The 16,171-nt window shown below is 43.5% G+C and overlaps 1 protein-coding gene across 1 annotated transcript in view; it reads left to right on the top strand.

Moving 5' to 3' along the window:
* The window catches only part of myo7bb (myosin VIIBb), a gene marked incomplete at its 3' end in the record, with an annotated part of 45,778 nt that overhangs the window by 13,785 nt on the left and 15,822 nt on the right, over positions 1 to 16,171 (top strand). The window contains exons 14-29 of the mRNA XM_079819459.1: positions 1 to 136; positions 629 to 721; positions 1,469 to 1,563; positions 1,643 to 1,727; positions 1,835 to 2,053; positions 3,291 to 3,488; positions 3,884 to 4,183; positions 4,302 to 4,454; positions 4,665 to 4,739; positions 4,861 to 5,009; positions 5,127 to 5,253; positions 14,325 to 14,444; positions 14,528 to 14,701; positions 14,809 to 15,036; positions 15,142 to 15,309; positions 15,419 to 15,536. The exon at positions 1 to 136 is cut by the window's left edge and continues 104 nt beyond it. Of these exons, the coding sequence (XP_079675585.1) occupies positions 1 to 136; positions 629 to 721; positions 1,469 to 1,563; positions 1,643 to 1,727; positions 1,835 to 2,053; positions 3,291 to 3,488; positions 3,884 to 4,183; positions 4,302 to 4,454; positions 4,665 to 4,739; positions 4,861 to 5,009; positions 5,127 to 5,253; positions 14,325 to 14,444; positions 14,528 to 14,701; positions 14,809 to 15,036; positions 15,142 to 15,309; positions 15,419 to 15,536 (2,438 nt within the window). The remainder of the gene's footprint in view (positions 137 to 628; positions 722 to 1,468; positions 1,564 to 1,642; positions 1,728 to 1,834; positions 2,054 to 3,290; positions 3,489 to 3,883; positions 4,184 to 4,301; positions 4,455 to 4,664; positions 4,740 to 4,860; positions 5,010 to 5,126; positions 5,254 to 14,324; positions 14,445 to 14,527; positions 14,702 to 14,808; positions 15,037 to 15,141; positions 15,310 to 15,418; positions 15,537 to 16,171) is intronic.

The raw sequence follows: 16,171 nt of genomic DNA, 5'->3' as shown, positions 1-16,171 counted from the left end.
GCAGCAACTTCGCTACTCTGGAATGATGGAGACCATTAGAATAAGAAAGTCGGGATATCCCATACGGCACACCTTTAAAGACTTCCTGTATCGCTATCGTGTGCTCCTGAAGTCTGTGGATTGTGACCCCAACACTGTATGGGATAATACTGTTATTTACAGATCTGATGCTCTAAATATGTGAATTATTTCATATAAAGTGATGGAATTTGTGTCTAAGTAGGCTTAATGTGTTAACATCCATAGCCGGTCCTCAAACTGAATTCCTTCATTCTGTCAACCAATTATTGCCTTCTGATTTAAATATAGGTTTAGGGTTATGGCTGTGATTTCAACAGTGATTTCAACCGATTTCAAACAGGTTTCCCTAATTCCCTGCAATTGGTCAGAAATTCGGGTAGTCCTGCCCCCATCTTCACACCATTGGTTGAGCCAATGCTAATGTGTGCTTGCATCACGCTAGGCTAGTGGAAATGCTTTGTTGGAATTGATCTATGAATGGTTTACTTCTAATTGTATATATTCTATGCATATTAAGCTGACAGGAGAAACTACAAGAATTACATGCTTCAGCTTTAAACATGATGAGTGTTTGAAAAATAAAATATCTGTTATATTTGTTCGTCAGGAACCTCCTGCCGACTGCTGTGCAGCCATCTGCAGGGCTATGATCAAAGACGAAGAGGATTGGAGGATTGGCAAAAGCAAAATCTTTCTCAGGGTACCTCAAGCATAATATTTCTCGAGTGTATTATAAGAAGTTTACATCAATATCTGTAACACATGGGTTTCTATTGATGGGCGAAGGTCCTCCATTATGTCTCTCGTGTCAAGTTCCTTTGACAGTTAAGCATATCATCATTTTTATGATACTGCTAGAAAACATTTTTATTCAGAAGCATGGACTATTTGGAATGTATCACCTGAATGTATTTAAAAATGTCTCGTATGTCAGGTTGAAATGTTTTATATAGTCATTTAAATTGTATGGATTGTGATATTGACCTTGTGTTTGCCATGTAAAAACGTTAAAAATGTAATAAAAAAAACATCAATATGAATATAAATCACTGTAATATTAAATAGGCTTTCTAAAGGCCATTTTTTGCATTATTTTAAACAAACTACTATTCAAAAAAAGATCCTAAAGATTTATATAAAAATAAATTAAATACTTTTCTTTTAGAAAGGATACATTAAATGAATCAAAAGGGACAGTAAAGACATGTATAATGTAAAAATAACTCTTCTATTTCATATAAATGCAGATTTTTCTGTTCATCAAAGAAATTGTGGTTTCCACAAAAATATTTAGCAGCACAACTGTTGATAATAATAATGCCTAAAATCAGCATATTAGGGTCAAATAGTCATATTGACCCCAAACATTTAAATGGTAGTATATTTATCTTTTTTTTTTTTCATATAAATATTGTCTTGCATCATGTTTCCTTACTCCCTGTTGCAGGATCATCATGATTCCTTCCTAGAAATGGAGAGAGAGCAAGAGCTTTATAGGAAGGCACTTATCATCCAAAGAGTGATGCTTGCCCACAAGGACAGGTTCGTTCCCCACTGTCGTAGTGTTTCTCATGCAGTTGTACAGCTTTGTTAAACTAAGCCATTCTTCATCCACATACAGAAAAGCTTTTGTAAAGAAGAGGTGGGCAGCTCTGGTTTTGCAGAAAAACTGGCGTGGCCACGTAGACAAGAGAGACTTTTGCAAAGTAAGCTATGCAGGGACATCTAATGTCTGTATGGAGACATGAGCCCTTAAAATGAGTGAAGTGGCGTAATGAAACATGCCTCACGTTGTTTCTGTTTTCCCTGTTAGATCAAGCTGGGGTTTGCTCGACTGCAGGCGAAAGTGCGCAGTCGGAGGCTCCATACGGAGTATATACGCAGACGGGCTGCAGCCATCACTCTACAAACACAGACCCGCGGCTACCTCGCCAGGAAAGACCTGAAATGTAAAAAAACCGCAGTGATACTGCTGCAGACACAGACTAGAGGACTGCTGGCCAGGAAAACCCTCAAGAGAATGAAAACAGATGTGAGTTTATAGTAGAACGGATAGTGGAATACCTTCTTAGTACTTTTTTGCAAAGTGTTTTGTTTTATATACACTACCGGTCAAAAGTTTGGAATAATTAAGATTGAATTAAAATGGTAGTGAAATATTATTACAATTTAAAAGAACTGTTTTCTATTTGAATATATTTTAAAATGTAATTTATGCCTGTGGTGGCAAAGCTGATTTTTTTTATCAGCCATTACTCCAGTCCTCAGTGTCAATTTATCAGAAGGGACAGTAAAGACATTTATAATATAACATAAGTTTATATTTCAAATAAATGCTGTTCTTCTGAATTTTCTATTAATCAAAGAATCCTTATTACATAAATATATTAAGCGTCGCAAATTGTTTTCAACTTTGATAATAAGAAACTTTATTAATAATTGAGCACCAATTATAATTTATAATAATTGAGCACCAAATCATCATATTAGACATTACGTGACACTGAAGACTGGCGTAATGACGGTAAAAATTCAGCGTTGCCATCTCAGGAATAAATTACATTTGAAATATATTCACATTGAAAACAGTTATTTTAACCCCTTAACTGTCACCCCCCCTTTTTGTGAATAGACGTAAAATGCACTATCCAAACTAAAGTAAATACATATTTTACTCTAAAATTACTATCAAATTAAAGCCATATATCTAACCAAGTTGTGTTCCAAATTTGATATCACAAAAGTTGAAGTTCCCATGAGATTTTGTTCAGGTGCTGTACCAAAAATATCCATTTCCATTACATTTTTTAACGCATTCTCCTGTAACAAATTAAAACATTCCTGTCCAAATATCTCTTCTATCACAAAACCAATATGGAACCTTTAGACACAGACCTTTCCGACAATATGTGTTTTGTCAAGATAAGAAAAGGTTTTGACTATTTATTTAATAATAGTTCAAATAAATGTTGTAATATGAAACCTGACACCGCCCACTAGGGGTAGAGCACGCTAAAAAAGTTTGTAAGCTTTCGAATGATACCTAATTTATGATGACTACTAAAATATGTGATATGAAAAAAAAGAGTTAAGGGGTTAAATTGTACTAATATTTCTCAATATTGCTGTTTTTACTTTATTTTTCATCAAATAAATGCAGCCTTGGTAAGCATAAGAGACTTTTAAGATTTTTTTTTATTTATTCCAAACTTTTGTCTGGTAATGTACTTAATTTGTATGCTTTTATTCATACCCTTGTCCTGTCTCAGGCGTTTCTGACTGCGCAAGAAAAAGATGCTCAGGAACTGGCAGCTCTGGAACTTCAGCAACGTTTGGATGAGCTGCTCAGAAAAAACGAGGAAGCTGTCAAATCCCAGAACAAGGATGATGAGGAAATGGTGGAGAATCTCTTTGGCTTCATGAGTGCATTAGGAGGACAAGAGGGACCAGCTCCTGAGGGTTTTGAGGTTAGAGTCATCTTGACAGTGGAAGAAGGAAGAAGGACACCTATTTGACGGGAGCAAACGCTTCCTGATTTTCCAAAATACAAAAAGCTTTTGTATTATTGTCTTTTATTGTCTACACCAGGGGTGTCCAATCCTGTCCACTGTCCTGCAGAGTTTAGCTCCAACCCCAATGAAACACAGCTGAACCAGCTAATCAAGGTCTTTCTAGGCATACTAGAAACGTCCAGCAGGTGTGTTGAGGCAAGCTGGAGCTAAACTCTGCAGGACAGCGCAGATCACAAAAAAAGTTACACAATCAGTTAATGCAAACTACATACTGTATGCTGTCAGTGATACTGTATACTGCTATTTCTAGGTTAATACCAACTTTGTATGATATGTTCCTGATGTTCTAGGATTTTGAGACAGAGCCGGTGAAGTTAGAAGAGGTCAAACTAGTAGAGAGCCCTGTAACAGAGAGGAAGAGGATGTCATTACCAGACAGCAGCAGCGACGACGATCTAGAAGATAATAAAGATCTAGAAGATGATAAAGATCTAGAAGATGATAAAGAGGATGAGAATGAAGCTGAGGATGATGAGTTCGCTTTCTCTAAATTTTCATCTCTACACTTCCAAGGATCTTCTACCCACTCACATATCCAACAGAGATTACGGAAACCCCTGCTCTACCATGAGGATGAAGGGGATACCCTGGCAAGTGTTGTTCTCATTAGCATCATGTTCCCATTTAAAGCGAAGCTTGATAGTCAACTTGTGTCTTGTATTGGCTTGTCTTATTCCTTCTCTACACTTTTTTTCCTATCTCCTCCAGGCCAGTTTGACAGTATGGTGGATCATCCTAAGATTTATGGGAGATCTTCCAGAGCCGAAGCAAGAACGTGCTTCTGCTGTATCCGACCCCATTCAGAGGAACCTCGGTCAGAGACAAGCACGGCGACTCAGTAACCTTGTTGGATTAGATCAGGTAAACAATCGAGACGCCATAATACACTTGCCTTCTGCCTATACCTGCACTACCTAAAAGTGCTAGTATATATTGTAATGCTATATGTTGTAAAAAGGACAAATTAAAACCATAGCATACTGTTACAGATGTCATTCAATAACAAAACTGAATTACCCAACATATGTAACTAGTGCCTTATATCAAACATTTTGTTTGTTGTAATTGCAGAAATTTTTGAGGAAAAAAATGAAGCAGCAGAGGGCGACGGGGAAACGAAAACACTCAGCCATTCCTGAAGAAGAGGTGAAATGTGTTTATATACTGCTCTGAGTACAACACTCAACGTTATCCGCAGCTAAAACATATTAACTGCATCATGGCAGGTTCTTATTCTTATTCTAACTTATTCGGATGACATTTGCAGCCAGAAGAAGTACCAAAACCTAGAATGGAGGCTGTTCAGGAGGAGGAGGATGTGGTGTTTGGAGAGGGACCAACTTTTGATCGTCCAATGACATCCTTGGAAAAATTACACATTATTGTGGGATATGCCATTGTACGACAAGATATAAGGTTAATGTGATGGGGCCAATGGTCATTTACGTTCTTCATAATGTGTGATATACTGCATTCCTCGTACAGAGAGATAATGGTTACATAATCTTTATGGCTTCCTATATATATTCCCAGAGATGAAATCTACTGTCAGATCTGCAAGCAGTTAACAGACAATAAGAACCAGAAAAGTGTTAAAAGAGGCTGGATCCTTCTGTCCATCTGTCTGGGCATTTTTTCCCCTACAGAACGCCTCACTAAGGTATGAAATACTATTTTGATTTCTGTTTTGAAATGATCCAGTCATTATTGCAAAATAAACCTGACAAGGAGTAATGTATTGTTTAGAAGGGGTTTATTTTGCAATCATTTCTGCTGTACATTTTACTGCATCATATCATTGCACAGCTATGTGGAAATAGGTTCTCTGGGACCAAGGTCAGTTACGCAGTTTAATCATATTACAAATGCCAAGACTAACCAAATAAGCCGTGTGATATATGCTATGGTATGTTGTGTTGTGCTGTTATATGCTGTCACGTTTTGTTTTTATATGTTGTTTAATGTGTCATATGTCATGTTATGATGTCATGCTGTTATATGTTGTTTAATGCTGTTTTGTTACGTGTTGTTTTGCTGTTATGTGAGTTTCATGTTATGTTGTTGTCTGTCACTGTTATGTTGTCACGCTGTTATAAGTTGTTTAATGTGATTTTTTTTTTATTGTAATTTTGTTATATGTTGTTATGTCGCGTTATATTGCGTTATATGTTGTTTTTATATCGTTTTGTTGTGTTATGTTATGTTTTATGTCATTTTATGTTATATTTTATAATATGTCATGCTATGTTTGTTGATAGACACCAATCAGGCATAACATTATGACATTATCACCTGACAGGTGAAGTTAATAACACTGATTATCTCTTCATCACGGCACCTGTTAGTGGGTGGGATATGTCAGGCAGCAAGTGAACATTTTGTCCTCAAATTTGATGTGTTAGAAGCAGGAAAAATGGGCAAGTGTAAGGATTTGAGCGAGTTTGACAAGGGCCAAATTGTGACGGCTAGATGACTGGGTCAGAGCATCTCCAAAACTGCAGCTCTTGTGGGGTGTTCCCGGTCTGCATGGTCAGTATCTATCAAAAGTGGTCCAAGGAAGGAACAGTGGTGAACCGACGACGGGGTCATGTGCGGCGAAGGCTCATTGATACACATGGGGAGCGAAGGCTGGGCCGTGTGGTCCAATCAAACAGATGAGGTATTGTAGCTCAAATTGTTCAAGAATTTAATCCTGGTTCTGATAGAAAGGTGTCAGAATACACAGTGCATCGCAGTTTGTTGCATTTGGGGCTGCATAGCCGCAGACCAGTCAGGATGCCCATGCTGATGCCTGTCCATTGCCGAAAGCGCCAACTGTGGGCATGTGAACATCAGAACTGGACCACGGAGCAATGGAAGACAGTGGCCTGGTCTGATGAATCATGTTTTCTTTTACATCACGTGGATGGCCGGGTGCGTGTGCGTCGCTTACCTGGGGAACTCATGGCACCAGGATGCACTGTAATGTACTTTTAACTGACAGGATCTGGTTAGTTATTAGATGAGTGAACCCCTCTGGGTGCCGGTCAGAGCACAGTTGTATAAGGATGAGGAGACAGGTAAATAGTTTTTTAGGTGGTGTATTTATAAAGGATAAACTGCAGAAGTATCATTTACAGGCAGTAGAGGCATTAGTCTGAAACAAAAAATACAATAAAGAATAATGAATAACTTTCTAGCTTGGCATATATATAATAAACCATGAAATATACAAATATACAATCCAAAGAAGGAAATGAAGGCATCACATGGTGCATTAAGCTGTACACGATCATTTAACATGATACACACTCCATATATGGATATCGCGGCACATCCGAGTGTAATCGTTCGTCTGATATAAACAGCTCAAAATAACCAAAATCACATAACAAAGGTATTATATCAACAAAGGCAGTGATATACATCTCAATAAAGAAGAAATAATCACATATGGAACAGCATTATTAAGCTAATCTAACAGAAACATCGGCTGAGGGCATGTTTAGACATGTCAGAGTGACAAAGTTATAAATAACTCAGTACCGATCTCAATAAACACCAAAATAAGGCAAACAGGCTTACTTGTATGTCAATGACTAACACCTTGGGAACTGCTGCAGCAAATAATACAATTTAACAGGAATAAATGTCCTTTCAGCGACGGCTAGCGGACCATTTAAGTTCAGCAGGCAACGGCAGATTATCGCACCAGACTCCTAAGCCCGAAAGTGAGATATGATGTCAAAATAAAAGCCCTCTCTTAAAGGAGCCTTTACAACAGCCGCCCCCAAAGATGAGAAGCATCTTTGTATTCAAGAAAGGCGACTCTATTCAGGAGGGTTAGGAACTCCAGGATCATCTGAAGGCAAGGGTGGTAGGACAACCAGGCGGCAACTGGTCTAGTATAGATCTGACCCTTGATCTGCACATCTGCTGATCTGAGATGGCCATCAGGACTCCGGTGTGTCTGAACGACTTTCCCTACAGGCCATAAACCTCGGGGCAACTGAGGGTCCACAATCATGACGCAGGTATGCTCGCATAGGTCAGGAGGTGAGGCTTGCCACTTGTGTCTGGTCTGTAAGTTGGGGAGGTAATCACGGATGAATCTGGACCAGAATCGATCTGCCAGGATCTGGGAATGCCTCCATCTTCTGCGACTTAGCATCTCTGGGTAGATGACTTGAGGCAACGATCCATCAGGCCGCCCCATGAGGAGACTACTAGGGGTCACTGGGTCACTATCGGCCACGTCGGAGGATACATAACCCAGGGGTTTTGAGTTAAGGATAGCCTCGACTTCCAACAGAGTTGTCATCAGGACCTCTTCAGGAACCGACTGGGAACCCAAGACAGTGTACAATGCTGACTTGACAGATCTCACCTCCCTCTCCCAAACTCCACCAAAGTGAGGGGCTGATCGGGGATTAAAGCAGAAGTGGATCTTCTGGCGAGCAAGATGACGCTGCAAGTCAGGAGCTAAGGTAGAATACGCTTCACGCAACTCCCGCTCGCCTCCTCGGAAGTTGGTCCCTCGGTCTGACCATAACTGCGCTGGGGTGCCTCTCCTCGCGATGAACCTCCTAAGGGCCATGAGGAAGGAATCAGTATCCAGGCTAGGGAGTAAGTCTAGGTGCACGGCCCTTGTGGTGAGACACTTAAAGAGAATACCCCAGCGCTTCTCCGTATGTCTTCCAATCTTGATTAGGAAAGGACCAAAGCAATCCATCCCACATGAATGGAAGGCAGGCTTGTAAAGCTGAAGGCGGGCAGAAGGTAAATCAGACATCTGAGGCACCGAAGGTTGGGATCTCCACCGACAACATTCCGGACCGGTATGCTGGAACTGTCGAACAGCTTCACGGCCTCGCAGGATCCAATAGCATCTCCTTATTTCAGCAAACAGCCTCTCTGATCCAGGATGATGCAGCTGGGTGTCATGATGGCGAATGATCAGGCGAGTCACTGGATGCTTCGGGTCTAGGACTACAGGATGTAGAACGGAATCTGCGAGGTCAGCCACTCTCCTCAAACGACCACCAACTCTAATCAATCCACTAGAAGGATCCATCTCAGGGGCCAAGGCAACTAGACGGCTACTAGGTTTAACTGACTTCCCTGATTCTAACAGGTGGTAATCTTCAAGGAAGGATTCCTGTTGGACCTGCTTAAGGACATGGACTTCCGCTTGACTATAATCTGTGGCCGTTGGAACGATGTCAGGATCTGGGTCACCTTGAAGGTCTTGGGCAGTGACATCCAGCAGGTCTAACCAAGTGGGATAATTCCATCTATCCGGGTGGCTGCAGGTGCTAGCTGAGGCAATAACTCCACAGAAGGTAGACTTTCGCAACTCCGCTGGATCCTCACCAGGCTCAGGAGTAGGAAGGACTGACCATTCTCGAGGGTCAAGAAGAAGGAAAGGGTTATCAGCAGATCTAACATAGCGCCAAGAGCACTGAGCGGTAAGCTCCTGAATCTCTGCAATCCTATTGCCAACGAAGACACGGTACCGACAGGATTCAGACTTCAACCACTGAAGAACCGTAGTAGAATCGGTCCACAGAACAGTAGACTGGATGGTCAAGGTCAACTTCGCAAGCTGTGCTGCAACTAAGCTCCCACAAAGCTCCAACCTAGGTATGGAATGCACTCTTTAAGGGGTAACACGGGAACGAGCGATAAGGAAGGACAGGTAGGTCTGGCCGGCTGGGTCAACGGTACGTAGGTAAGCTACGGCTCCGTAGGCTTGCTCAGAGGCATCTGAGAAAATATGGACCTCGTGAGTGATTCCACCAATCCCAACCGTAGGGGGAACATAAGGGCGCGGAAGAGAGACACTAGGAAGGCAGCGAAGTTCTTCTTCCCATTGTATCCAGGAACGGAGAAGGTCAGGAGGTAGGTTAGGATCATCCCATTCTCTGTGTTTATTCCAAAGGTGCTTAACGATCACTTTCGCTCGGGTTGTGTAAGGAAGGAGCAATCCCAGTGGGTCGTACTGTGTAGCAAGGACCCTATATATATTCCGCAAGGTAGGGGTCTCATAGATCACAGGCCGGTGCTTATAGGACAAGGTATCGGACTGCCAATTCCAACTCAAACCTAACGTGGACTCAGGGACGTCGGTTTTCTCCTGTGTCAGCCACAGCTCCACACTGGTAGCTCGAGCGTCAGGAGGCAGGTGACTCAATACAGCCGGCTCGTTACAGGCCCACTGCCGGATCTCGAATCCAGCTCCGGAAAGGATAGTACGCAAGCGATCAATCAGACTCTGGGCTGCATCGGCAGTAGGTAGGCTCTGGAGGCAATTATCAACATAGAAACACCTCTCCAGAGAGAAACGGATCTCCTCATCGGTCAAGGGGTGCTGACGGGTGTGGCGCTGGAGTGCATAGATAGCACAACAAGGGCTGGAGGTGGTACCGAAGGGTAGAACTAACCACTCGAAGGTCCGAGGAGCCTCATCCATCTGAAGGTCTCGCCATAGGAAGCGGAGTAGAGGACGATCTTCAGGCAAGAGGCGAACCTGGTGGAACATTGCCTTAATATCTCCACTCACAGCTACAGGATGCTCTCGGAAACGAAGGAGGACACCTATCAACGAGGCTCCAAGGGTAGGTCCGGGCAATAGGTACTGGTTAAGGCTCTGACCCCTGTACTGATGGGAACAATTGAAGACGAGACGGGACTTCCCATTGTGGCTAACAAGGTGGTGAGGAATGTACCAACACTCAGGGCTATCAGGAACAGGATCAGGGACTACACGGACAGCTCCGGTCTCAAGGAGTTTTCGCATCTCTGTTCAGTAGGTCTCGGCTTTCTCAGGATCCTTCAGTAGACGCCGCTCCCCACTGCGGAGGGTAGGCAAGACTGAATCTCTCGGAGCATTCAACGAAGGCATGTCTCTACGACGAATAAGGGGAGTGGCGAGGCGATGAACACCCTCCATCTCTTGGGTAATGGTCTTGAGGTCAAGCAGCTGAAGGGCAGCCTGGTCCTGCTTGGAGCGAGTAACGTCAGTACACTCACGGGAAGGAATTGTATCCAACTGCCACAATCTCTGAACGTGGTGAAGGAGTTCATCTTGGACAGGAACCAAAGAGGTAAGCAGACACTGGCGAGGGGAAGAAGGACAACCCCTAGATGGTACAGGACCCTGAAGTGTCCATCCCAAGCGGGTACGAACAGCAACTGGCGCTCCCTGGCCGCCCCATCGAACAGGCTCAGTGGGGGTTATAAGGTGGGGCTGATCAGAACCAATAAGGAGCAATGGTTGGACATCTGTAAGGGTACGGATGGGAAGGCCTCTCAAGTGTCTGTATTTACGCCTTAACTGCTCAATGGGATATGACTGGTGCGACAAGTTAAGGCGATCAGCTGTAAAGGCATGACTGATCTGATAACTGATCTGTGGTCGGGAGACAGGAGATATCTGAAAGGATATGGAACGGCCTCGAATGACCTGAACATCGTCTCTGACGGTCCGTAACGGAAGGTCTTCCGGAACACCCTGAATGCCCAGGGCTTCAGTGGCAGTGGAGAGTAGGATCGTTCGCTCCGATCCGTCATCCAGGAGGGCAAAGGTATCCAAGGTACGATCTTCAAAATGCAGATGCACTGGAACCACCTTAAGCATGACACGGCCACTGATGGAAGGCTTATCGCAGAAGAACCTATCCGAGGAGAAACTCGTAAGGCAACTCTTCTCCATAGTAGTGGAATCCTCTGTAGCGGAAGGACCGACATTCACATCGTGAAGGGAGCGAAGATGTAAGCCACGGCAAAGACTGCAGGGTTTCTTCAGATCGCATCGGGCAGCATGGTGGGATCTGGCACAACGCCAACAGCGATCGTGACTACAGATCCAGGTCTTAACTTGATCAGTGGTAAGCTGTGTGAAGGAAGCACACTGACTCAGGTAATGCTCAGGCGATCCACAGAATGGACAATAGCGCGTCGTTCTAGCCGGCTTGGCTGGCTGGACTGAACCTCTACGAGGCATGGAAGACTCAACTGTTGAAGGGGACGAGGATGAGGATGGGACTGAGGATGTTCCAACTCCATGCAGGATAGCAACGGACCTCTTGCCAGCATGTGAGCTCTTAAACGTTAACTCTGTATCATAGCTATGACACCAGGTCTCGTAACAAAGCCAGTTAGAGAGGTTGACTAGGTTAGGGGAAGACCCAGGTTGGCGAAACATATGGCGACGAAACTCTGCTCTCTGCTCTGGGGGAAGCTTGCTCAGGAGGCATGTGACGTGGGAACCACAACTCACCATCATGTCCTAAAGTTCTCAACAGGCCGACTAAGGATTGGACTTGGAGAGCAAATCTCTGGAAGGCTGGGATATCACCTCGTCTAACGTCAGGACTATCAAGGACACTAGCTATCCTCCTCAAGGCTAACTGATGTGGCTGGCCGTATTTTTCACAAAGTGCTGACGTGTCCGTGAAAGGGGTAGGGGAATTCAAGTTAGAATCAGCTATCATCTTAGCTTCCTCGAGCTTAAGGTGATCTACTAAGATCTGGTACTTAAACAGCTCCGTGCCATCTGGGGGGAGAAGATTCTCCAGAGCTATGCGAAGGCGAGCAAACTCACTAGGGTCTGGATGAGTAAACTTAGGGATCGTAGGAGGGGGACCACGATACACAAACTCAGAGGAACGGACTACAGGGCGCACCCTAGGCTCTGCCTGAGGAGGGAAAGCTGGGAGACTAGGATAGGCAGGCGCTGACTGGTGGCGAACAGGCAAGGGCATGGCACTAGGAGTAAGCAACTCTCTAAGGTCCTGAGGAGTAGGAGGAGGAGGGAACTCACCAGCCTCCGGAACACCAGGCCAAGAAGGACGCGACCGAGTGGTAGGGAGCACAAAGGGATACTGCTGAGACTCTGGTACCACAGGCCGATAGGAAGTAGCTGCACCCGACAACTCAAGGTCACCTAACTGTCTCGCTAAGGCTGCGTCAGGCTCAGGCCAAGGCGACGGAGGAAGATCAGGGAAAGGACCACTATCGACTATAGGAGTGGACACACAGGGCTTGACTGGAGGATTAGACAACCGCAACACTGAGGGCTGCAGTGGCGAAAGAGGTTGGCCTCTGGCTTGGCTAATGTCTGCTCGAAGGGACTGCGCTGCTATGACTAACTCTCGAACTTCTGCATGAACTGATCTCAACTCTCTCAGATCTGCTTGGAAGGCTGCACGCTCGTGGCGCAGGTGCTGTAGCTCGCTGAGGTGGGCCGAAGCCACTGAATCAGCCGTCGAAGGCGAGGAAGGGACTGGCTGAGGGCACACAGCAGGCTGAGTAAGCTGACGTCTGGATGACAGGATCTGCGAGCCATCAGGACGGACATGGTCACCACTAGGGGGTGTAACACATGGCTGAAGGGACCGGGACCAGGCTGGGAAAGGATAAACTGCAGAAGTATCATTTACAGGCAGTAGAGGCATTAGTCTGAAACAAAAAATACAATAAAGAATAATGAATAACTTTCTAGCTTGGCATATATATAATAAACCATGAAATATACAAATATACAATCCAAAGAAGGAAATGAAGGCATCACATGGTGCATTAAGCTTTACACGATCATTTAACATGATACACACTCCATATATGGATATCGCGGCACATCCGAGTGTAATCGTTCGTCTGATATAAACAGCTCAAAATAACCAAAATCACATAACAAAGGTATTATATCAACAAAGGCAGTGATATACATCTCAATAATGAAGAAATAATCACATATGGAACAGCATTATTAAGCTAATCTAACAGAAACATCGGCTGAGGGCATGTTTAGACATGTCAGAGTGACAAAGTTATAAATAACTCAGTACCGATCTCAATAAACACCAAAATAAGGCAAACAGGCTTACTTGTAGGTCAATGACTAACACCTTGGGAACTGCTGCAGCAAATAATACAATTTAACAGGAATAAATGTCCTTTCAGCGACGGCTAGCGGACCATTTAAGTTCAGCAGGCAACGGCAGATTATCGCACCAGACTCCTCAGTCCGAAAGTGAGATATGATGTCAAAATAAAAGCCCTCTCTTAAAGGAGCCTTTACAACATGCACTATGGGAAGAAGGCAAGCCGGTGGAGGCAGTGTGATGCTTTGGGCAATGTTCTGCTGGGAAACCTTGGATCCTGCCATCCATGTGGATGTTACTTTGACACGTACCACTGACCCAAGCATTGCTGCAGTGCAAACCATGTACACCCTTTCATGGAAACGCTATTCCCTTGTGGCTGTGGTCTCTATCAGCAGGATAATGCACCCTGCCACAAAGCAAAAATGGTTTGAGGAGCACTACAAGTTTGAGGTGTTGACTTGGCCTCCAAATTCCCCAAATCTCAATCCAATCGAGCATCTGTGGGATGTGTGAACAAACAAGTCTGATCCATGGAGGCCCCACCTACCACTTACAGGACTTAAAGGATCTGCTGCTAACGTCTTCTCGACGGGTCAGGGCTGTTTCGGCAGCAAACGGGGGACCAACACAATTAGGTCATGATCGGTGTATGTTATGTTGTATGTTTTGTTTTGTGTGTCGTGTTGTTTTATGTCATGTTATGTGTGGTATGCTGTTATATGTTGTTACTGTAAGTTATGTAATTTTATGTTGTTATGCTTTGTCGTTATGTTTGTTGTTATATGTTGTGTTGTCATGCTGTTTTTTGTTTTTATATATTATGTCATGTTAAATGGTATGTTCCACAACCTTTTGGCCACAGTACATGGAGAGCTTTATACGCCATGGGCCAAGTGAATACTCCTCCTACTGTGCGGAGCGACTGCGGAGGACTTTAGCCAATGGAGAAAGAAGTGAGCCGCCATGCTGGATTGAACTACAGGTAGGCAATCCCTCTGTCTGAAATGATGAAGAATACTCCCCTTAGCTTAAACATAACCAACTCTTCTTTCCTTTAACTGCAAGTCTGTAGAGACAAAGAACCCCATTGGAGTAGTTGTGGGTCTGATGGATGGCAAAAGCATCAGCCTCCATGTGGACTCAGCCAGCACTTCTAAAGAGGTGTGCAATGCAGTTATTCAGAAAACAAACCTGCAGGACACTTACGGCTTCTCCTTATATGCTGCAATGAATGAGAAGGTTTGTAACATCTGAATGGCCTCAAGATGCATCTTCACTTTTAATGGGTCACATGTAACTAATGAGCAATAGCAACAAAGTCTTAACATATGCATTTCTTGCTGCAGATGTGGTCTCTAGGCTGGGGCGGTCAGCACGTCTTGGACGCTGTGTCTATGTGTGAGCAGGAAGAAAAGAGGCAGGGGAGAGAGGAACAGCACGCTCCTTGGCGCCTCTACTTCCGAAAAGAGATCTTCACTCCGTGGCACGACTGTTCATCTGACCAAGTCAGCACAGATCTCATCTATAGGCAGATCATCCATGGACTCAAACATGGAGACTATCTCTCTGACAAGGTCAGTCCAGTCTCAGTGCTTGACCCGTTCATATAGCATATATGATTTCAATAGGAATGATGTTTGTGATTTATACTCTGTTGTTGAACTATAATCTTCATCTAGGAGGATGATTATGTGCAGCTCGCAGCCAAACATTACTATATAGAGCATGGCTCTGAAAGCAGTTTGGAAACTGCCCAGAAGATTGTTCGTGAGTGCATGAACATAACTATAATTGAGAACAAGTCTTTGGTCAAACTAGTGCAGTTGGTCAATTCTGCGCACACTCAGGTATATTCATTTATTATTATAAATATCATTGTTCTCGATAGTAACTGGATTTTGGCGTCAGTGCTAATTTAGAGAATAATACAAGCAGTAATCCTGTCTCATTTCTCAGGGCCCTTACATAGACTCTTCTACACCTGCCTATGAAGTGAAAGCAGACATTGTCCAATATGCACGGCAGAAGTGGCCAATCTATTTCTCCAAGTTATATGAGGTTGACGTGGTTTCAGGTAAACAAAAAAAGTAGTTTTTCTTAGTTCTTATATGAGTAGTTAATCCAAAAATTAACATTTTGTCATCATTACTTATCTTCATGTCGTTTCAAACCTTTATGACTTTATTTCTTCTGTGAAACACAAAAGGAGAGTTTTGAAGAAAGTTCATGCTGCTCTTTTCTATACAATGAAAGTGGATGGTGACCAGGCCCGGCTCCAGCTTTGAGATGCAGGGTGGGCCAAATCAAATTCCTAATGGGCCCAGACTTTTAACTTTATTTTTTCATTATTTTTTCCCCGTAACAAAACGTTTAATAACAACAAAAGAGGCAGGTCTTGAAAGGAACTCTCTATATTTGCAGGGCTCAATGCAAAGGAGCTTTTCTACAGGTTCATTCTGGCCCAGATTTTTACTTGGCCTGCAAAAATGTACACTGGCCCCACCCACCACAAAAAGTATTTTAATAGATATTAAGACAAGTAAACAATCAGTACTAAATAAGAACAAATTAACAAATTACAAGCAGTAGCACCAATAAATGGAATCAGGACTGGGGGGCCCTACCATGTAGCACAAAATACACAAAAATTAGGGATGCACGATATATCGGCAACATATCGTTATCGGCCGATAAATGATTATTTTTGAT

Source organism: Gobio gobio (genome assembly GCF_949357685.1).
Source record: "Gobio gobio genome assembly, chromosome: 6".
Lineage (NCBI taxonomy): Eukaryota > Metazoa > Chordata > Actinopteri > Cypriniformes > Gobionidae > Gobio > Gobio gobio.
Note: the sequence above shows the minus strand (reverse complement) of the source record. Positions and strands in the feature narration are given on the sequence as shown.